Genomic DNA, 22,789 nt, shown 5'->3' on the forward strand with positions numbered 1-22,789 from the left:
GCCCATGCCTTCTGCCAAGGATCCCTCTGCTTGGATCCCAGGAGAAGGATCAGGGGCCAAGATGGAGGAGGGGCAAAGGCTCCATTTGCCCAGAAGTAAGGAGCAGGGCAGAGGACACAGATGCCTGGGTGCCAGCTAATTTGGAGGCAAGGACTTCAGGAATGCCACAAGTTTGGGGAAAGCCCTCAGCTTCAGACAATACCACGTGAGCTCCTTGTATGTGGTAGGCGTGTTATTGGGCAATGTTATCCCCAGCTAATGGCTAAAGGGTCTGAGAGGGCTTTAAGAACTTTACTATTTCATATCCCCTCTCCTCACCTCCACCTCAAGAGACATCCTAGAAAGCCTTGTCTGAGCAGCCTGGCCCCTACACCCAAACCCCCAGGGACCTGGTTCTCAAGCAGCAGCTGGTGATGCAAACAAGGGATTAGTTACAAACTGGGTCTCCTGGCCCAAACCCCCATGCTGGCAGTTGGGGGACACTGTGGGTGCCAGTGTGTGTCACAGCAGACCACCTAAGGTCATCCCACCGCAGCCCAGCCAGAGAACGGCAGGAGAAGCAGCTGCCAGAGGTCTCTATGCCAGCTCTGCTTCTTGGGCTCAGCTAAGGTCCTGACCCTGGGGCTTCTTGGGAAACAGCCTCCCCCTCACCAACTGACCCACTTGCTAAGCTGTACAGAGTGACCTGCCGGAAAGCTAGACTAGGAGCCTGCCCCCTCCTGCCAGTCAGCACAGCAGCTGCGTCAACCCTCATCCCCACGCTCGGGGTGCTCAGTCCAGATCCCCTCACCCAACTTGCCCTGGGCTTGGCCTCCCTCCTCCCCACAGAGTTAGGTCATCAGGCTGCAGAGCCTCCTGCTCCCTTCCGAAGCCTCTCTGCACCTGCTGGCTGCCCGCTCACTTCCAATCCAGTTGGCCCTATTCTCCCAACACCAAAACCCTCTGGGACCAGCTGACTAAGGGGTTCATGGGGTGTGGTTTAAATCTCACTCCACCTAGTGAGGAACATTCTCCTCTACTTGCTTAAAACAGTGCAGGGGCGGCTGCACAATGTGTCAGAAGCATGGTCTTTGGAGGCATGCAAGGTGCATGCAAATAGGACAGGCTGCCTCCCATGCCAGGGACGGGGTCCAGCCCGCAGTCTCGGTGCCCCCGTCCCTGTGTCACACAGGCACTGTGCTTCTCTCTCAGCTGGGGTATCGTGCGGCTCACGTACTAGTATACACCCACATGCCTGGCACAGAGCAAGGGCCGCTGTCCTCGCAGGTGGCACTGCCGGTGGCCTCAGCTTCCCCATCCATGACATGAGGGGCTCATACCTACTCCAGGCCTAGTTCTGATCTCATACCCAGTTTAGGAAGCAGGGAGTTGAATAAGCAGCAAGTGGGGGTATGCATAGGGAGTACATACCCAGAGATTTAGGGGTCTTCTCCCGAGGCCCACTCTCCCGAAACAATCTTAAAAGAATGGGGGAGAAAAGAAGCACCATGAGAGGTGGCAAGTAGGAGCCAGTGTGGTGAGGAGCGCTGGGTGGCTCCGGAATGGCACAATGGGCAGGAGGGGGGACCCAGGGAGGGGCTGCGGGTGGGCTCTGTAGAGAAGCTCTTGCCTAGGAGTTCAAAGCTGCAGGAGATGCTGCTCCATCTGCAGAGTGAAGCACAGGCTGACGGCGGGGGGGGGGGGGGGGGGGGGACCAGACCAGGCCGGGCTGGGGCCAGACACAGATGCCGCAGACCCCTGCCTCTGCCCTGCTCAGGCACCCGTGGCTTCTCCCCGCTGCCCCTTCGGGGTCCCCCCCTCAGCATGCACCATGCTGGTCACCAGTGTGGTCTAACTCAGATCTGGTGGCACTTCGACACCAAAAGGCCTTCAGTGGTGCCTTGCTACTTCAGGATAAAGCTCACGGTCCTGGGTTTCGCACACGGGGCTGTGCGGCCTTGCTAATCGCCCCCGCCTGTGTCACACCAACACCGGTGCTGCCGCGCCAACCCCTTGCAGTCCAGGAATGCCTCACGCTGTTTCCTCCTCATCTTACAGACTCTCCCTCAGCTGTCAGCTCAGGCCTCACCTCCTCCAAGAAGGCTTCCTGGCCTGATTGAGATCATTTCCCAGAATGATGGGTGATGGGCAGCCTTCGATCTTAGCTTCCCTCCCTAGACGTCGATCCAATGGTTTACTAATAAATCTCTCTCTTGAGCTCCTAGGACACAGAGACTGTCTTGTTTGGCTTTGTTTCCACGGCGCCTGGCACACAGCAGGTGCTTAGAAGCACTTAAGTAAACGAATGTAGGGATGGGTGGGTGAACAGCGAAGGGAGGAAAGAAATGCTAATGGAGGCTCCTTCCCACGTGTGTGCTAGCCTGGAGAGAAATCCACGTCACAAGAGGGTGGCACATGAGCAGATATTTATTGTGTGACTTACCCGTGCCAGGTACCAAGCTTGGCACCATGGGAGCCACACAGATTTTGAGATATGGCCTCTGCCTGCAGTGCTCCCAGTTGATGGATAGATAGGCAGTTTAAATAAAAGTGTGGTCAGGAGGCCCATGGGCTGGATGCCACATGGACAGCACAGAGGAGGCACCTCCCCCCACCCTACCCCTCGCCCCAGATCGCTATCCCCAGGGAGGGCAGGGAAGGCCTTGGTGCGTGGACTGGTGGGGATTGAAGAACCACAGGAGCTGAATGGGGCCATGGGGGAAGGCTGGTGCTGGGGCTGCGGGACGGAGTGGGAGGTAACCCCCGGGGCTCTGGAGGCAGGAAGGCTCCTGCAGGGCAGCACAGAAGGCAGAAGGCGAGCAGAGTGGCGAGCTGGGACAGGCCCTGAACGTCAGACCAAGGAAACTCGACTTTAAGCTGCAGGCCCAGGATGTCATAAAATGTGAATCACATGGAGGAAAGGTCCACAGGGTGCTGCAGGAGAACAGAAGATTAGCACGCAGAGCCCAGGCGGCAAGCAGCCAGGCTAGGAGCTGTAGGGGGGCTCGAGAGGGAGCAGCTGAGAAACAGAGACCAAGGCAGGGGCAAGAGACGGGTGGCAGCCTTCGTATTTTCCTTGTTTACAGAAGACCTGGTGGGGTGTGGCAATCTGTCAGGACCGGAGGCCACAGGAGCAAGAGCCGAAGATGATTCCAAAATTAGAAATGGAAGGGACCTGGTGGCAGGTCATGGGAGGGAGGGAGGCTGGGGAAACGTGAGGTGGCCCATCAGTGTGGCCGTGATGGTGGCACAGACCCCCTTTCTCCCTCTGACGCCAGACCTGCATCAGCCAGGAGGACCCTGGAGATGCCCACCAGGAGGGTGGGATGTGGAGCTCGACTCTAGGGAGACCGAGGGCAGAGGGTGCATGAGGAAGACTCCTATCCCCGCATGCTGCCAGCACAGACGAGACTCCCCCGGAGGGAACAAGGAGCTGGCACACAGGGCCAGGACCAAACCGCAGGAATGGCCACGTGTAAGAGATGGACACAGGAGAGTGCAGGGGACACTGCCTAGAAGGTCAAGAAGTGGGCTTCAGGGCCCCTGGGGGGCTCAGTGGTTGAGCATCTGCCTTTGGCTCAGGTCATGATCCCAGAGTCCTGGGATCCAGTCCTGCATCGGGCTCCCTGCATGGGGCCTGCTTCTCCCTCTGCCTCTCTCTCTGCCTCTCTCTCTGCCTCTCTGTGTGTGTGTGTGTGTGTGTGTGTGTGTGTGTGTGTGTGTGTGTCTCGAATGAATGAATAAATAAAATCTTAAAAAAAAAAAAAGAATGTTTCAAGTCAGGAGGACAAAGAAGGAAAAGATGACAAGGATGTCAACACTTCACATGATGTGAAGCCCCGAGCAGTGAGATGGGTGTGATGGCCTGGGGTCCTGTCCCTCCAGCCACCAGGGCCACCTCTGAGGGGAGAAAGGAGGAAGGACACGGGGTGCAGAGGCAGAGGGCAATGGGAGCGCTCTCCTCCAGGAGCAGGCCCACCTCGGCCAGCGCTGGGAAGGAGGGAAGGCAGCACGGGAGAGGAGACAGAGGTGAGGGAGTGGGAGAGAAATGGGTGAATTCAGTTCTGCCAGCCCCAAATTGATGTGAGAACGGATACCTCTCTCCCTTCTCCTGTGTCTCTCTGTCTCTGTCTCTGTGTCTCACACACGCGCACTGGCTCCATCAGTCTGGACTGACTGGGGATGTTCCAGGGCCTCTGAAGAGCTCCTGTGTGGCACTCAGGAGCCAAAAATTCAGATTCATCACAACACAGCAACCCTCCACCCCCCTGGTTCTCAAATAAGTTTGAGGATGAAGACCTCTTTTCAAGCCCAAAACTTTTGTGGGCCATCCCCTCCCACTTCCACACACATACCTGGTAGTGCTTGTATTTTTAGTATCTGTTAATTAAGAAAATATGTAATAACAAAGAGCTACTGTGAATGGAGCTCATGTTTTGTTCATCACTGGAGACCCAGAGGCCTCAGGAGACGGGTGGACAACGGAGGCTGAGGGGCGTGGGCAGGCTGTCGGTGCTGTGCCCTCCCTGGGCCTGTGGCTCATGGGTGAGCCAGTCCCTCACGTGCCCGGCCCCCCCAGAGCTCTTCCCTGGCCCTGTGCAGTGGATCTGGGGGCGGGGGGCAGTGAGAAGGGGACAGGACTGCAGGGCAGTTTTGACTTAGGGTCACTTACCGTGTGCGGGGGACCCTGAGGCCCGTGAGGACATCCTGGCCTGGAGGCAAGCAGCTGGGAAGGGAGCCAGGTGTGCAGGAGGAGGTCCCAGCAGACACCCCGGCCTTCGGGATGGGCGGGATCACAATGCCCCCCAGTGACTTGTGCATCTTCTCGTCATTGCAGTGCAGGTATTGTCTGGAGATCTGCACCTGGGAGCGGAGGTTGGGGGGAAGGTTTTGGATGCTCACGTTCCAGGCCCTTCACACAGGGCAGTCCCTTTTATCAGGAGCCACCTGGAGTAACAAGCAGTGCTGGGAAGTGTCTTCTCATCTTTCTTTTCAGCTACACAACTCTGGGACCTTCCCACCCACACCGAAAGCTCATTGTTTCCTTACCACTCCACAACAGAAGACCTCCCCTCATCCCTACTCCCTTTTTGTTATTATTATTATTTGTTTTTCTCCTCACTTCAGAAAATCCTACAACATCAGAGATGAAAGAGATCTTCAAAAACATCTAGTCTAATATCTTCTTTTTATAGATGTGAAAACTAGGCCCAGAGGGGACCATGACTGGCCCAGGGTCACACAGCCAGTGAGCGGCAGAGTAGAAGCCAGAGCATGAGCAACTCTAGAACATGGAGACCAGAGAAGGTCTAGGGACCACCAAGTGTAGGACTGGAGGGCACACAGCCTGTGCTCAGCACCCCTGGGGCAGCCAGCCAAGCTCCCAGGCCAGGTACAAAGGCTTTGGATGCTGTGGGGAAGATGCCCCTCCCAGTGCCACCCCTGTCCTTGAAGGCAGCCCCTTGCACACCTCCAGAGAAGCTCAGGGCTCAGGGACCAGGGTTGGGTGGTAAAGAATGAAAATAAAGACAGGACAGACAGGCAAAACTCCAAGCAGCCAAACCACCTTACCTCCTGGGCACCAGGTCTCAGCCCCTGCGGACCCTGACTGCTCTCAGGTGGGTCCAGGCCCTTCTCCTTGGCTCCGCCGGCCTCAGGGGTGGTGGGGATGCTCTGGATGGGAGGCATCGGCCTGGGCAGTCTCAGGAGCCTCTGAGAGGTGGCCCGGGGGATGGCACTCCTCAGAGGAACTCCTCTGGGGCCTCCCACAGGATCCAGGGAGACTGGGAGGGGTGGGGCATAAGTTAGTCCCAGGAGCACGGGGAGTGAGGGAATCCAGGTACTGGCAACAGGGCCATGTTCCAGGGATGGCTGGGATTGTGAGGGGAGGAGGAGATCACCCCGGCCCCACCCCCACCTCTAGGCTGAGCAAGCCGACACTGCTGAGGGTCTGTTCCCATTTCTATAAAATTTGGTAAAAAGAGCCAATCAAAGTCATCTATTTAAAATTCAGAGGCAAAAAAATAAAATAAAATATAAATAAAAATAAAATAAAAATAAAATAAAAATAAAATTCAGAGGCAGGCTAGACAGGAAGGGAAGCACGCCAGTACTAGACGAGGAGTGAGGCCAGTGGGCTCCGGGCCTGCCTAGTGGCTGGGGGAGCTGGGCAAGTCTCTGAAGCCCCATTTGCTCTTCTGTGAAATGAAAGGAGTAACGTCAAGGGGTTATCCAAAGATTCAACGACTTGCGTACAACACCACGAAAGGACCTGGCACATGATGGGTGCCCATAAATGACAAATGACTTCTGTGCCCCCTTCCTTTTCAGCTGATGATGTGGGGTGCTGCTGTTTTGACACAGGGGACACCCTGACCTAATCTAAAAGCAGACCATTACACTCTCAGCCCCTTTACGAGTAACTTATGTGCCCAACAGGCATCCTCTCTGCCCCTCGCCGCACCCCATCGGGAGCAGCCACGTGCCCCCTGCCGTCCCTATGGTGGTGAAAAAAACAAATGAGAGTGTAACTTGCAAAGGCCATTTCGTTCCAACTACATCAAAGTGGTTGCATCAAAACAACCAAGTCAAAATAGCTTCTCTGGCTCCCCTGCCCAGCCTGGCTCTGCTTTGCCCTGTCATCAGTTCTGTCAGCGTGTTGAAGGGAGAGATGTAAGGACGGGGTCACAAGCTGGGTGGAGACGGTACCCACCTTGGGCCCTCTCTGGGTGGTGGCACAGAGAGGCCAACATAGCCTCAGTCTAGGGTGGAGAGGACAGCCCAGGCCTGCTCAGGGGACCAGAGATCCCTGTGCCACCACACTTGCTGAGGGACCTGATAAATCAAGACCACTTCCCATCTGTACATGCGTAGAACAACCCCTGTTCTTTTTCTCCTATACTAGAACTTGGTGAAAAAAAGAGATGACAGGTCTAGAAAAAGAGATGACAGGTCTAGAAAAAGAGATGACAGGTCTAGAAAAAGACTTCAGACCTCTCAAGGAGGGAGTCACTGGCCCGGCAATTCCAGAAGTTGAGCCACCTGGAAATTCTAAGCACTCTGACCACCCCCCCACCTGCCACCTCCATAATGTCCAGTCCCAGGTGGACTCCTAACAGGGGCTCCCTTGCATTTCCCTGGGCACCGTCATGCCCCAGGGAGACCTCACGGGAAGCAGGGCTGGCCGGGTACAACCCCAAGTCTGGCAGCAGCAACCACCTGCCCCTCGACAGGATGTCCCCCTTCTTCCTAAGACTTCAAGTCTTCTTATTCCTTGTTGCTCAAGCATTCACTGAGCTAAGAAAAGACCCAGTGACACGATTTGTCCGGGAGAAGAGGAGAGAGAAAAGAAAATGAAAATTTATTTGGTTCTACCCAAAATGCCAGGTGCTGAGAATTCTGTGCACAATTTGTCACTGAACTCTGTCACACAGCATATTACTATCGCCATCACACTGCAGGAAAACCAAGGTTGAAGGGGTGACTTGCCCAAAGTCCCAGAGCCAGCCAGCGTCAGGACTGAGATTTGAACCTGGCCCGTTTTCCTGGTTTGTCCACTACTGGAATATAAAGTGCCCACTGCTTAATTCTTTGCTCATCTCCTCAACAAACGTTTCTGGAGAATCTCCCTTGCCAGGCAACTCTCTCCCGACCTCTTAGAGAATACCGCCAAGTCCAAAATTCAGATGTGGAACAAATAATCACACAAGTGAATACACAGATGCAAACCGTGAAAAGAGCTGAGAGACAAAACTGGAGGGCATTAGTAGAGAGTGTCACTGGGACGGAGGCAGACTGGGAAGTCAAGAAGGCCCCTCTGAGGAAGGCTTCTGAGCTGGGCAGGAAGGATGGGCGAGCAATGGAGGGAGGTGAGGAGATAGCCTGTCAGAGCCTGAGGCTGGAGGAAGCCCACCTGCTCCAGAATGGGGGGGGGGCAGTGTATCTGATGAGCAGAGAGGAGGGGAGAGTGTGGTGTAGACATAGGGTGACAGCCTCGTGCACAGGGGACTGTTTAGGAGCTTACTGTAAGCACATCCCCAAACCATGGGGTGGTTCTAGGCATCATTGGTGGGAGTGGGAGGAACTACATGATCAGGTCAGCACTTTAGAAAGATCCTTCTGGAGAGAAGATTCGCAGGGGGAGAAGGAGGCAAGGGGGAAGGGGAGCTTCATTGGGAGGGCACTGCAGAGCCCAGGTGGAAGGTGGCCTTCCCGGGAGGGCAGCTCGCTGGGTGTGCCCTGACCAGCTTGGGAGAGAACCCGGCTGCCAGCAGAGACCTACCGATCCTCACAGCCAGGTAGCCTGGGGTCCCTGACCTCAGGGTGAGTGGGAGATGGGTGCACTGGGCCCAGGGCTCACCTCGGGAGGATGTTGCCAAGCCCTCTGAGAGCCTCCTTTTCTTGAGCTTGTCCTTGATCTGGGTGGTGTCCCGGGCCACACTGTTGGCCTCAGACTCCAGAGAGGAGAAGGGTGCTGGGGGGCTGGACCCCAGGGACAAGGTGGCCAGGCTCCTGGGGTGGCCATTCCTGGCCTGCCAGCTCTTCAGGGGGGCATCCAGCTTGAGGCTGCTGGGGTCCCTGCGTCCACTCAAGAGGTGCAGCGGCTTCTCCAGCGGGACGCTCAGAGTTGGCTGGAGGGAGCCTGAGGGAGACAGAGGCAAGAGTAGCGAGGCACACAGCACCCACGGCAGCACGGGGCACCAGCCAGCTCTTCGGTGCTGCTTCCTTAGAACCATCCGGCCTTGCCCCATGAATCCTGATCACTTGGTGTTATCATCGCTCTTTGGCTCAATTCATTCATTCAACAGCCTCTGTGAAGCCTAACCTTAACAAGACCTGTGTCATGAGCTACTGGAGGGAAGAAAGGGGAGTCAACGTGCAGCCCTATCACAGCACAGACATGAGGCCATAAATACTTAGGGAAGACCTTCTGCTCAGGGACCACCATCCAGCAGCAAGCTCCAAGACCCCAACCAATTCATTCAATATACCCAACAATAGGGACGCCTGAGTGGCTCATTTTTTGAGCGTCTGCCTTCATCTCAAGGTGTGATCCTGGGATCCGGGATCAAGTCCCACATCGGGCTCCCTGCAAGGAGCTTGCTTCTCCCTCTGCCTGTGTCTCTTCCTCTCTCTCTGTGTCTCTTATGAATAAATAAAATCTTTAAAATATATAAATATATACCCAACAATACCAAATGCAGATTGAAAAGAGTTCAGGTGACTCAGAACAAAGCATGCTTCCACGCAGACACTGGCTTATCCAAGTGCTCATTCAACAAACACTCAGTGAGAGCCTCTCGTGTGTGCCAAGCACTGTCCAGGCAGTGGAGGTCCAGAGATGGGTGAGACGCAGTCCTTACCACTAAAGGACTTTCAATCTATTCGAGAAATAAGATTTGTCCCTAAATGGGTTCATTACAAGGTAAAAGGTGAGATGTGCCGTAAAAGTGATCTCAGCAAAATGCTTTGTGCATGTAGAGAAGGAAGAAAAGGATCTAGAAAACCTTCATGAAGTAGTGATGTTTGAACTAGTCCTTGAAGGAGCCCTGACCATGGGAGAGCCGGGGAAAGCAAACCAGGAGACCAGCTTTTAGAGTTTCTACCACACACAGAAAGCATTTTTTGGAGTGCCTTGACATAAGCCGTGACCCCTGCAGAAAGAGGTCACAGATCCTGGACAGCACCAGACCCAGCAAGAGGTGACCTTGGTGCCACCCCAGGCCTGTAGCCTGAAGGAGGGCCAGCCGCTAGAGTAATCATGTTCTCCATTGCAAACCCTCGAACCAGGGCTCGGCAGGGAAGGGGTCTGCAGCTGGAAGTTAGAGCAGAAAGAGGCCGGGAATCCGGATGGCCGTCCTGAAAACCACCACGCCAGCAGCTGTCCCCTGCCCGGCGGCCTCTTCCTCGCCTTCCGCCCTGGATGCTGACTGCCTGCCCAGACCCCCAGGTGAGGGGCAGCAGGCCCTGTCCTCCCGGGGCTCCTGGGGCTCTCCCTGGGTTCTGCGGACAGTGAGGGGTGTGCTGGGATCCCCACGTCTTGTTCCTGTGTGTCCCCCTCTAGCATCTCCATCCCCTGAGCCACAAAATTGAAAGGACCCACCTAGAACTGAAGGGCATTTAGAGCAGACACTACTGTGAATATAAGCTCTGCCCATAGCTGGGGGGCCCAGCCAGGCATCTAGGCCATCGCACGTCCTCTCTCCAGGCGGAGGCCTAGGCTCTGCTCTCCGCTCCCCAGCCCTGATGGGACAGCTGCCCGTGGAACCCGGAGAGGCCACTCGGGGCATCGAAGGCCACATGGTGGGACTGCATCAGCAGGCCTCGTCTCCCAACCTCACCTTCTCCATAAGCCTGCAGCCTGGAGTCGCTGCGCCCAGCCGGGGGCCCACGGGGCCCAGCGCTGGTTCGAGGGACACTCCCACAGTACACTGCCACCGGAGCCGGAACTTTGGCTGGGGACAGAACACAGGAAGAGCAGTACCTGAGATCGGGACGGGCAACAGACTGCCCCAGCACTCTCCCCCATGGGGGCTCTGTGGCCCATCCCCCAAGCAAGAGCCTGGCCCAAGGTGGGGACCTCCCACCCTGCACCCAGCTGGCCAGGGTGCCATGATCCCACCAAAGCCCACCACCTCACTGTGCCCAGCCTTCTTAGCTTGGATCCCCCTTTTCACACCTGCCAGCCTTCTCTGTCCAGCTGTGCTCCAGCCCCGACCCTTACCCCGCCACTCCACACCTTCATAGGCCCCTTCACGGGCTCCCTCCCCCCACACACCCCTGCCCCACCTTCCCTGCACATTTCCCTCTAGCTGCTCACATGGGCCTCTCCCTGCCATGCCTTTAATTGTCACCTTCATGCAGTAACCCCCAATCTATGGCTTCGACCCTGACCTCTCCCCACGGTGGCCGATGGCCAAGCAGAGCATTTAATTACCTGCCCAACAACCCTCTCCTGAGAGTCCTCCAGCCCCTCATCAGCGTGTCCTGCACTGACCCTTTATCTCCTCCAAAACCTCCCCGGCTCAGCAAATTGATTCGGTCGATCCCTACTGCGGATATGTATCAAACGCTGCCTGTCAGGGGCTCTGCGCCCCAGTCCCCAGTGATACCATCCTGGGCAAGGCCTGAAGGCCGGTGGGGGAGATGATGAGGAATAGGCAGTGACAGTGTGGGGCTCGGAGCCCAGCGGTGGGGCCCTGAGCTGAGGGTCAGGAAGTGGGGAGGGGGCCTCGGCTAAGCAGTCACTACTACTTTGAGAAGCCTTGCCTCTCCTCCGTGTCCCCACTGCAGGCCAGGCATGCTCCACCTTACCCACCCCACCCTGCCACACCCTGGCACAGGGACCCCGTCCTAGTCATCTTTGCAGGACCTGCTCAGGAGGCACTTAAATGTTAGCAAGCTGAATCATTGGTCCTACACCCCCTGGCTCCCCATCTGAGGTACATCTCAGGACCACCAGCTGGAGAAGCCCCCACCAAGGTGCAACCCAGCACACCCACTCCCAGGGTGGAAGGTCCCTAGACCAGGAGTCAGGAGTCTGCTCCCTTGCTATTTCTGTCAGCTGTGGGACCTTGAGGAAATAAGCTAGCCTCTCTGAGTCTCAGTCCCCAGATCAGTGAAGCAAAGGAGTTGGACAGGATTAGGGGTTCATATGGTCACACCTTCATTCTATTTCTAGATTTCTAGGTTTTTCTTAAGCTTTCAGCACTTCCCTACAAGACTCTAATGTCCAGCAGGATCTGATGTGGCACTAAATTATTAAAACTGTTCTTACATTAACATATCAAAGCCCCAGGGTGCTCTGCCCCTAGGTAATGACCTGTCATTGCAGGGTCCTCTACCTCCCTCCCAAGTCATCCCAGGGCCTTGGCTCCAACCTCTCCAGGGAAAAGCAGCTCCCCACCTCACTAGCACCCCTTCCATCTGTGGCAGGACCTGTGGATCTCCTCACTCTCCAGAGGACACTGAGGTTCATGTAGCCAGCTCCCAGAGGCAGAGCATCAGACCTGGAACCCCACCTCCCGACACCGAGCTCGCCACGCTGTTCCCATCCTCCTGCCCTGCAGCCGAAGAGACAGAGACACCCAGCCCTCCCTGAGAGCCCAGCCTCATGTCCTCTGACCACAAAACAAGCCAGCTCCTCAGCCAGCCCACCAGCACAGACAATGGAGGCGCAGCTCAGCCTCTAGAGAATTTCTAGAACACTCTGAGCCTTTCCCTGGGGCCAGGAAGCCCCCAGACAACAAGCTGAGCATGGGGGGCCAGCGTCAGCCAGCAGAGAGCTGGGCCAGGGGGGAAAGGCGTGGCCACCTGGCTGCTACGTCTCCCAGGCAGGTGCGGCCCCTTACCTGGAGGGACGGCATCGCGGCTGCCCATGCCCTGGGTGGAGAAGCTGCCCGGGAGGTTGTCCGGAGGCAGGCGCTACTTGCTGGGCTGTCAACACAGTCCTCGGGCGTCCAGAAGGCTGCAGCCCGAAACATCCGGGGCCTACAGTAGGGAGCGGCAGAGCGAAGCCGCACAGATAACACACTTTTGAAATGACTTTGCAGGAAGCCCATCAGGAGCCGAAGTACTCTCCCAGGGAGAAAATTTGCTGCTGGACCAAAGGACATCTCTTTTCTGACATTCTGACTCTCTGAGACACTTGAAACTTTCCAAGTGCCAAGGCCGCGTGACCGTGAGCAGGGCTGTTTTACGAAGAGTGTCACCGAAAGCCGCTAAGCTGGCTAACCTTGTGGCCTTGACAAGGACACCTTAGGGTCTCTGGGGAAGGTGGAATCTATCGAGGCGGAATCTGATGTCTTCTTTCTCTATTAGTTTCTATTTTCTTCAAAAACCTGTTTTCTGGGGATCCCTGGGTGGCTCAGTGGTTTGGCGTCTCCCTTCGGCCCGGGGTGTGGTCCGGGGGTCCCAGGATCAGGTCCCACATCGGGCTTCCTGCGTGGAGCCTGCTTCTCCCTCTGCCTGTGTTGTGTCTCTCATGAATTAAAAAAACAAAAACAAAAACAAAAACCTGTTTTCTCTGCCTGCTGCCCCGGAAGCTCGTAACACATGTAGAGCTCCGTGACTCCGCTTACCGCTCAGGATGTGGCAGGGTCTCCCCAGAAAGCAGCTCCCTAGTTTTCAGTCAGGATGTGCCAGCCTCTATCTGCACGAAGTTCATGGCCCACCTTCTCACCAAACCATACACCTCTGACCCTGTCAGAGAGTCATCACATCGCCCTGTGGCCAACTGCTTGACCACTTCAAGCCTCTTTCTGGTCTCCCTTAATCCCCTGGGGTCAATCATCAGCTCTCACTCCGGATCTGACCTTATTCTCTTTCCGTGGGACAAGGGTCTCACCACGGGCTCTGTGACTTCACCCAATTTAATAGTCTTTGCTGAGATAAGGGTGACCTGTTTTCACCTCAACAGGTAGGGAGGTGGAGGCCAGAGCAGATCAGTGACAAAATCAGGGGTAAAGGCCACATCTCCCAATCTCTACTCTGGAGCAGCTCCCTCGAGGTATCATCTGGGGACAGGGCAGGATACAGTCAGTGCCAACTTCCTTTTGCTGAGCAGCAAATCCCAACTCAGAAACTGAGAAAACCTCCTTCCGCCTGGAAGCCAGCCTGCCACCGTCCCCACCCTGGCCCCAGAAGGCAGAGCAGCTCCTAGCAACACTTCTGGCCCCAACAGAGGTTCCAGCTCAGCCTTTGCCTGGTCTCTCTGCTTACGTCCCCAAGCCCTCAGGTTCTGTGGCCAAGGAGAATTTTCCCCTCAGCTCCCTGTCTGCTGACTACTAGGATAAGTATTTGGCCACAAGGGAATGTCCCTGAGACCCAGCACTTCTCCCAAGCAGGTGGTGGAAGAGGTCTCAACAACCCGCCCCTCGTCCCAGCGGGCTGGCAAAGAGACTCAAGAGATTGGCAAGCAGCTGTTTCCGGCAAAGCCCAGCAGGAATGTTCCAGGCGGGGACAGGCCATCCACAGCTGAATTAAAGCAAAACAAGCCAGAGCCCAGGCATTGCAGACAGTGAAACCTGCCATTTCCAACCAGAGCATTGGCTTTCTATGCGAATTATATGCAGAAAAGCGAGATTTAGCTACAGCCCTTGTTCTCAACCTTGGCTGCAGATCACAGCCACCCGGGAACAAATAGAAAGGACGACAGATTCCAAGGCCCCACCTCTGGCCTCTACTGAATTAGAGTCTTCTAGGGACCAGGTCATGAGAATCTGTTCGGTTACTTTTTCTTAACTTCTGACTGATTTCGATGTTCAAACAGGATTGAGAACCACTGGGCTACAGTTCGGATTCACTTCCGACTGAGATCTCAACCATGCTTCTCACCTTACGCTGTCAAAGTGGTTATTACTGCCTCAGTTTCCCCAAGGTGATCACTCTCTAGGAGACTAAAGAGAAAATTTGGAGCTACCTGAGAGTACAGATGGCATATGTCTCAGTGGCCAGCGCTACTGCTAAGGGCCTTCTGAACAAGACAGCCCCCTCCCCACTTGCCACAACCTCCTCAGTAGGCACAATGGCCACTGGGCCAGAAGCTGATATTACTCCATGCCCTGGGGACACCTGCAGCACAGAGAAGAGACCTGCAGCCACGTCATAGCCTGCCAGGGCAACTCAGCCACCAGACCCCCCTCTCAGGCCTGCTCCTGACCATGTCAACAATGCGTGACCTCTAGACCCCCAAGGTCTGTGTGCAGGATCTCCCAGGCACCTGCCCAAGGGGAAGTGGCCACAGCTGCATGTGGCTAATGACCATGTCTTATGTCTTACGTGAAAACAATGGGTGGCACCTCCCCAGGAAAGTCACAGAGGCCCACAACCGGGAAGGAGCTTAAAAATTCATGTACAAACTATAAAAACCAAGATCAGAAATCCCAGCCCAAATGTGGATAAAACTTTGGGCCTTAGCATCAAGTGTACTTAGCACCTGATCCCCCAAGACACAATCCACTGAACCCCCACTTGCACCTGGCACTGTTCTGTTCTGGGCACCAAGAAGTGACTGTTCTCTATTGGAACAGCCAACCCTTGACCTACAGGATGACTAGCCAGTGGGTTCTGGGGACCAAAATTCTGTCCTTACTCCCTGAGGCTCTGGATTGCCCAAGAGAGCTGGCTCCTCCACCCTTGGCCTCCCAGTTTAGGGAATGGAGTGGCCCAAGGTAACTGACCATTGTCTGCTCCTTCCACTAGAGCTATAGCTACACAGGTTCCATGGTGATTGGCACCACAGGAATGAAGAGAGGCCACAGAGGGGACTCAGGTTTCAAGTGGAAGGGAAACAAGCTAGCATTGGCCCTGTAAAGAATGTCAGACCCAGCGACAAGATCCCAATCACGCTTGTGCCTGCAGAGAGGCCCAGGAGAGAATGGGGGCCCAGTCCTGAGATGCAGCCCTAGCTGCCCACCCACCTCAGGGCTGCCACAGGTGCAACTTCCCTCGTGTGGCTGTGACACTACCCACTCCTCCTTTTAGAGACCTCTGAGAGGCACGGGATCCAAGAAGTCAGAGTTCTCACCTCCTTGGACATACTGGGGGGGGGGGGGGGGACAGTGGTGACATGTCAAGATGGGTAGAGAAGGGGAATAGGGCAAAGATGGCAGAGTGAACAAACTTCGATTCTGAACCCAAAAATATCCCCCACTGAAACATTCTCTTCTAAACAGAGGCCTCAGATGGCAGCCTTCCCACCCTACACCCCCAGCCCAGAATGCTCCTAAATACCACCCCTCCACCCCCGGGACACCTAGATCTTTAGCCTTGTAAAACACAGCTGGGTTTGAACCCTGCTCTGCCCCTCTCATATTAACAAGAAATTTCTTTATTTCCTTTGAGCTTTGGTTTCTTCATTTAAAAAAATGTCCTACCAAAGGGTTTGGTCAGGATTAAGTGAAGTCACGTGCAAAAAAATTCAGCACCATTGCTGCTAGACAGTCAATAAGATCAGGTGTGAACTCTTCCTTTCCCTTCCTCTGCCCATGCACCATCTTTAAAGTTATGATGGGCCAGCCGTCCGTCCCTACAAGACAGATCCAGGTGACACGGGTGCCCCTCACGTGGAGGAGACAGACAGGTCCGTAGGGTCAGAGGCTTAGACTAGCCAGGCCGGGCCCTCCGCGGTTCTCACCTGGGATTTGCTGTGCTGGGAAGCAACACCTGCTGTGACACTGGGTGGAGCACAGTGGGTCCTGGGTGGGGACAGGCACACAGGAGGGCAGCGGTGCTGTCTGACTAGGCACCTGGAGACCCCCCACAGGAAAGCAGCATCCTCCCCGGGCCTGGAAAGAAGCAGGGTCTAGATGAGGAGGGAAGTGAGGAAGGCCTCGCAGGCTGAGAAAACTGTCTGAGTAGAGGCGTGGAGGAACAAACAGGCTGTGAGTTTGGGGCGTGGCAGGAGGACCCGAGCCTGGGAAGGTGGAGAGCCAGTGTGGGGAGACCCATAGTGCTCTTCAGAGTCTGCCCTTGCTCTGCAGGCAAGGGGAACTCTAAAGACTTTTCAAGGAGAAGAATGACATTATCTGACTTCTGGGACTGGGAGTCCAGGAGCCGTCTCCACCAAAACTGGGAGACTGATCCCCACACCCACCAGAACCCCTGGGAGAGGTGCCCAAGGACCCCCATTCAGGCTCCCCACTCAGGGCTGGCAGGAAGGCAGCTCACAGATGACATGCCCCCCCCCCACCATTAATGCCCCTTCCCGGGCCCCTTCACCAGCTCTGGCGCTACACCCACTGGTTGCAGATGCCACCTCCCTGCTGTAATGGGATCAGGTGGGGTCGATCCTCCTGTAACCCTCTGTGCTCCAGACAGCAGGGGGTGCATCAGCTAGCAGGCCCACAGGACTGTAGAGAAACACAAAGCGACGAACACAGTGCCTGGCGCATAGTAAGACCTCCATAACCGGTTGCAGCACACATGCATGAAGAAATCGAAAACTATAGCACATCTTCACAGACAGCTTTCTTGAGAAGAAACAGGGAAGGGAACTAACATTTCTTAGTTCCGTGCTGGTTTGCACCAGGCCTAGGGCCGGGTACTGCCACAGATGGTTCTAGTTAGCTTTTGAAATAGCGCAACAGGGCAGATGTTATTGTCTTCATTTTATACATGATAAGACCGAGGCTCAGAGAGGGTAAGTAGCTGGATGGAGACCTAGAACTAATCAGTGGAGACATGAGAGGACAGTGTGCGCTCAGGAGTTAACAGCCGGGCACTAATTCCATCGCCTACTAGCTGCGTGACTTCACACGTTACAACGCATTACTGAACCTCTCTGGCCTTCAATTTAACTGCAAAAGGGAAATAGTAACACCTTTCTCACAATATTACTGAGAGTATTCAATAAAATATGAAAAGCATTTCAAGTTGTCTAGCCCCGAAGCAAGAATTCAGGGGTAATATTGTGGTAGCATGGAGGTGCCACCTGACGGATGTCCTTCATTGCATAAGTTTTCGGGGACGAGCACGCGTCCGTGGACAGGCTGGGGCAGGACACCTGGAAGAGCAGCCCAAGTATTACCTTGCTGGGAAATGCTCCAAGAGATCCCTTCTTACCAGAACAGAGTCTGTTAAGGAGGAAGTCAGTGCCTGCGTTTTAATGACTTTCCGGGATAGGGTGGATCTCATGGCCAAGAGCCCAAAGCAGAACTTCTCAACCATTTTTATTCCCAACACAGCTGAAGAATGCAGCCTTCCATTTGCAATAATTCAGTGTGTGTGTTGGAGGGGGAGGGAGGTGGGTACAGAGAGAGGAAGGAAAGAGCTGCATATATGTCTAGGGCCGTGAATTCTGATATAAGGATCATTGCTCTAGAAGACATGGGAAGGCCTATGGTGGAGAAAAAATTTTATGTAGGCTCTGTTTGGAAGACTATGGCAGTGGGTGACAAGCACAGCCGCCCTGTGGGATTGTTCAGGTTGGGCACTGCACAAGGCATCATAATTAAGGGGGCATGATTCACACTGTAGACACTACGGATTTGCCACATTTAGTGCCTTTCTCTGATGAAGAGAAGTAAAGTGCCTTGATCATGAAATGTCTTTTTCTAATCCACACAAAGTCACTGGATGAGTAAGTGGTGTCCCTCGGGGAAAGGACATGTAACATATCCACAAATTTACAAAATTCAAAATCTGAGTCTGTCCCACTTTTGTGTATCATCTTGATGCAAATACAAATTAGAGATCAGATCACGTGCTAGATCAGATCAACGAAGCTTCACATTGTGGGGCAAGAGGTACCTTCCTCTATTTCTCTGGTCACTGAATTTTGAGCTGTAAGAGACCCTGAAGATCAGCTAGTCTCCTGGCTGGTAAATGAGGGGTTAATGTGGGGCCTGAAGTTGCTACAGGGCAGTCACAGCCAAAGCCTACCCTGAGGGGCCACACCCCTGCAGGCATCACAGTGGCCACCAGCTGGCAAGGTCCTCAGCTTCCTCCTCCACCCTCCCACCAAGGCCTCCCCTAAGTGGGCACCTCAGCACTGGTCAGTGCATTGCCTCAGACGGCAGTGCCTGGTCAGGGCCATGACAACGCTTCCTGAGGATCATTTCCTGGGGCTGGGTGCCATGTGTCAAGCCTGCCTGAAACACAGCCACTGGCTGCCACTCGGAAGCCTTCTGCCCATCCTCCCTGACATTTCCACCATTGAGGTCTGAGTGGTCCAAGGGCTTGATCCTAGTCCTGGAGTCTGACGCAAAGTCGCCCAGTCCACTGCCCCAGGAAGGCTCTCTGCTTGGCTTCTCCGCTCGGGGACCCCTGCCCAGCAGCTGGAGCTCCACTCCGTGAGCACTTACAGGTATGAGAGGACCTGAAGGGCTGAGAAGAATTAAACATCTCTTCCAATCAGCATCTCAGCAAACTTGGGGTGGCCCTGTCTAAATGACTGTCCTGTGCCAGGAAATGGCTCTTCACAAAAGTCTCCCTGTTAGAAGCTCAGCAGACTTCAGACCACTAGCTCTGTCCTTTCCCAGTGGCCCCAGGAGAAAGCTTACCCTGCTTGACCAAACGCTAGAACCTTCCAGGTGCCTCTCCAGGACATATGCCAGGTTTTGCCTGGAAAACTGAAAGGGCTTCTGTGGAGGGCCATTTCTTCTGTCCTTATTTTACTGAAAGGGAAAGCCAAGGCCCAAGAAATGACACAAGGAGGGCCCAAATCCATAGGTTTTGAAGTACAAACACAGTGAAAATCTCAGACCTGCAGACAGCTGCTCAGAAGTCTGGGACTGCTGCTCCAAGATCGATGGCAGAGGAATGACATGGATGAATGATTGTCCCCTCAGAAGGAGAATGGAGGCAAAGGGACAGAGGGGTCTACAGGACAGAGAGGAAAACAGAGATTGGGAAACAGCACAATGAGGATGCTGAGCAAGGAGACCAGGGACAGGTCCAAAAAGGAGGGAAGCCAGGAGGAAGAAAGACAAAGAAGGCCCCGACCCACTGCTGATCAGGAAAATGCAAATTAGTTAAGACGCTTCCAGTCTGCAAAGATTGCCCAAAAAAATGATGACATCTAGTGCTGCTGTGACGCAGCGCAGCCAGGCTCTGATGCAGGGCTGGCCATTGGGACAGGGGCACGGCCTCGGGGGAAAGCCGTCTGGTTCATCTAATAAAGTTAGAGACATGCAAGCCCTATGCCCAGCAAGACGGCCCCCGGGCATCTACCCTAGAGAAAACCTTGCAGGTTGTGAACCAACACAGAAGTATGAGAATGTTCCAAGCAGCTCTGATGGCAATGGCCCAAATCTGGAAGTAATCCCAATGCCCAACAGGAAACTGGAGAAAGTTATGGGTATTGATGCCGTGGAATATTCCACAGCAATGAAAATGAGAAAAACTACTCAACCCCACTCCGCTCAGCACCATGGTGACTCCCCAGAGCAGTGTTTATTGGAAGAAGCCGGGCACGAAAGACTCCAGAGGGTACCATTCTGTTTGTATGGAGTTCAAAGGAAGACAAAATTCAACAGCTCAGATATGCATGCAGAGATGGTAAGACTTCATGGGAAAGCCAGAGGACGTGGGGAGTGTGGTCAGCCCTGGGGGGCAGGGAGGTGGCTGTGACAGGGAGGGGCCTGTGGGGGAGCCTTCAGGAGGCTGCCCTGGGGGGCGTCTCCTTCCTGCCCTGGGCGGTGGTGGCTACACATTGACTTTATAATCCTACTTGACACAGTTGGTGAGTTTTATACATTTTTCTGGCTGCCAAGAGGTTGAGTATAAAACAATAAACTTCTAAGCGTCCACGTCAGTGAGCAGAGCCAGGTGCCTATGAGGTGGCCCCAGTAGGTCCCTCCCGAGCTCAGCCTGACAGCTCCCCATCACCTGCTCCCATGACGTTCCTCCTTCTTCTAGACTCCTAGGCCAAGGCTACAGGGCCGAGGTGGGCAGCCTGGGGTTAGAGGGGACCCGCCTGGCTACACCCCTGCACCCTCTGCCTGGGTGACCCTCTGCAGCGATGCATCCGCAAAGCTCAGGCCCTACAGCCCCTCGCAGGGCTCTGGAGGTAACACTAGCCCTTTGAGGTCCCCAGCCAATGTGAGTCTTTGTCCTGGAGACGTGGTTCACAAAACCCTTGTTTCTAGAGCCCAGAGTCTGCTCTGGAAGGGAACACGATCATCTCCCCTGTAGTAATAATGGCATCAACAAAAGTAACTTCCATTTAGCACAGGGGCCAACACTCTCCCCTCTCTCTCCTTACCACCTCCACCCTTCACAGGCAGCCCCAAGGGACGCATCACTTAACCCCCACTTTATAGGCAAGGAAACTGAGGCTCAGAATGAAAAAACCCTAAGTCCACACAGCCAGTAAGAGGCGGAGCCAGAATTCAAACCCAGCCGCAGAGGCACAGGTAGTGTGAACACCCAGGCCTGGGCAGCAGGAAGAGTTGGCCTTGAATCCTGCTTTTTCCAGCCGGCCCACAGCCTGTGCCCCTAACACAGAGCCTTCCTCATCCCTCCGACACCTTCACCCTCGGCATCCCAGGGAGTGGAGCTGGCCCCCACTCAGGGAGCTCTGCCAGAGGTCATGGCCAAGAGGAGAGCACAGCCCCCTTCCTTGGCTCGCAGGCTCAGAGAACCGCAGGCTCCAGAGAGAGGAAGGGCCTGCCCACGCCCCACAGCCTCCATCCCTGGGTGCCCTTTGTCCTTGCTCTAGATCTGTCCTCCAAGGACTCCAGGCAGGCTGACCCTCCGCCCACTCCCTTTGCCCTGCACACCCCCTTACCTCTCTGTCCAGAGGCCAACCCCTGTCACTGGAGGAATCCAGGCTCTGCAATCTCTCTGTGGACAATGTGGCCCCTGGGCCCAAGGGGGCAAGGACGACGAGGCCCCACACCTGGCCAGCCCCAGGCTGTTGGAGAGCCCCTGGTCCTGCTGCTGGCGTGCTCCTGGCCTCTGCCAGGCTCTCCTTGAATAAACAAGGCTGCATAGCAACCGCTGCCCTGAAGGAGCCCGTAGCTCCTGCATGAGGGAGAAAAGGAGCCAGGAGACATTTCCCCTTGGCCTCATTTCCTCTGGGGCCCCGCCAGGCGCTGGGCACTCCCAAGTGGTTGACCTGTCCTGTGGGGCTGCCTGTGAGAGTCACCTGGGCCCTACTGCTCAGTGACCACGGCAAGGGAGTGCACGGCAGGCTTGCGGCAGGAATGCCCCTGGCAGTGAGCCCCTGGATTTGCTGCAGGGGCCCGTGGGCCCAATTCTGGGTAGTTCTCGAGCTATGTCTAGATGCAGAAGGGCAGGTAGTGTGAGCGCCCAGGCCTCGGCAATCGGCAGAACTACCTTTGAATCCTGGTCCTGCTTTTTCCAGCTGTGTGACCTCTGGCCAGTCTTTAACCTTTCTCAGCTTCTGTTTCCTCATCTATAAAATGGGGATAACAAGACTGACTTGGTAGGGGAGCTGTAAGGATTAAGCAGAGCATGTAACAGGCTTGTGATTTTGTCCAGCCCGCCATACGCCCCGCATCCGTTAGTGCCCGTCGCCAGCACGTGCAGAAACAGATGCATAGCAAGAAGCCTCTGGTGTCTGCCTCAGCCAGATTGCACTCCCCCAGCTTTTGGGAAATGTGAGTCCTAGTAGCTCATGTGTGCTTCCTCGTTGAGCCCAGGCCCTTGGCAGAAACACCTCATTGACATTGCCCTGCCTCAAGTGACAACTGCTTCCATTCCTCACGCCACCCCCTTCTCACCACCCAAGGGGCACGGGGTGGGGACAGGGGGAGCCAGAGGCCTCATTGACTTTATGCAGCCTTGTAAAGAGCCACTTGCCCAAAGACACTACAAAGTTTTCCAGGCAGATCCCCCAAGTGTACAGGGGACCAGGCAGGCATACAGAATATAGAGCAGGGAAAGCTGGCAGGGGGTTGGTCACACATCCAGGAGGCCTGGCTGACTGATTCATATGTGCCCAGGGCTGACTGACTGAACCCTTTCCTGGACCTGCCAGCACTTTCCTGGGTTCTCTCCTCTTCTCTGATACACACCGAGAGCAGGCCCTTCTCTCTTGAGGCCCTGAAAGGAGCAGGCTTTGTTAACCACCCTCCATGAGGGGCCTGGGAGTGCCAGCCCATGAGCACTAAGATGGCCCATGGCAGACACTGGCCCTGGGCCGGAAACCCACAAGCCCCCATCACTCCCCAAGGGGCAAGCTGGCAAGGTGAACTGAGCTCCTGAACATCCTTTAGCAGAGGCCCCAGGAAGGAGGCACTTCCTCCAAACCAGAACTGGTGGCAGCTAGAAGCAGGAAGAGGCTTCCATGTGTTTTGCACTGGACTCTCCCCCTGCACCGTAGGCATGAAGTGACAGATGGGGA

At 55.2% G+C, this 22,789-nt stretch overlaps 1 protein-coding gene across 2 annotated transcripts in view; it reads right to left on the minus strand.

The window, feature by feature from the left end:
- The window catches only part of TOGARAM2 (TOG array regulator of axonemal microtubules 2), a 51,185-nt gene extending 29,861 nt beyond the window's left edge, over positions 1 to 21,324 (minus strand). For both annotated transcript variants that reach the window (XR_005987987.1, XM_041756379.1), the window contains exons 1-8: positions 21,209 to 21,324; positions 16,115 to 16,265; positions 12,330 to 12,468; positions 10,320 to 10,433; positions 8,339 to 8,620; positions 5,551 to 5,762; positions 4,652 to 4,842; positions 1,411 to 1,457 (exon numbers count right to left, since the gene is read on the minus strand). Coding sequence is in view for 1 of the 2 variants with exons in the window: in XM_041756379.1 (XP_041612313.1) it covers positions 1,411 to 1,457; positions 4,652 to 4,842; positions 5,551 to 5,762; positions 8,339 to 8,620; positions 10,320 to 10,433; positions 12,330 to 12,357 (874 nt within the window). In the remaining variant the exon portion in view is untranslated. The remainder of the gene's footprint in view (positions 1 to 1,410; positions 1,458 to 4,651; positions 4,843 to 5,550; positions 5,763 to 8,338; positions 8,621 to 10,319; positions 10,434 to 12,329; positions 12,469 to 16,114; positions 16,266 to 21,208) is intronic.
- Positions 21,325 to 22,789: the final 1,465 nt, after the last annotated feature.

The sequence above is a fragment of the Vulpes lagopus genome, chromosome 5 (genome assembly GCF_018345385.1).
Source record: "Vulpes lagopus strain Blue_001 chromosome 5, ASM1834538v1, whole genome shotgun sequence".
NCBI lineage: Eukaryota > Metazoa > Chordata > Mammalia > Carnivora > Canidae > Vulpes > Vulpes lagopus.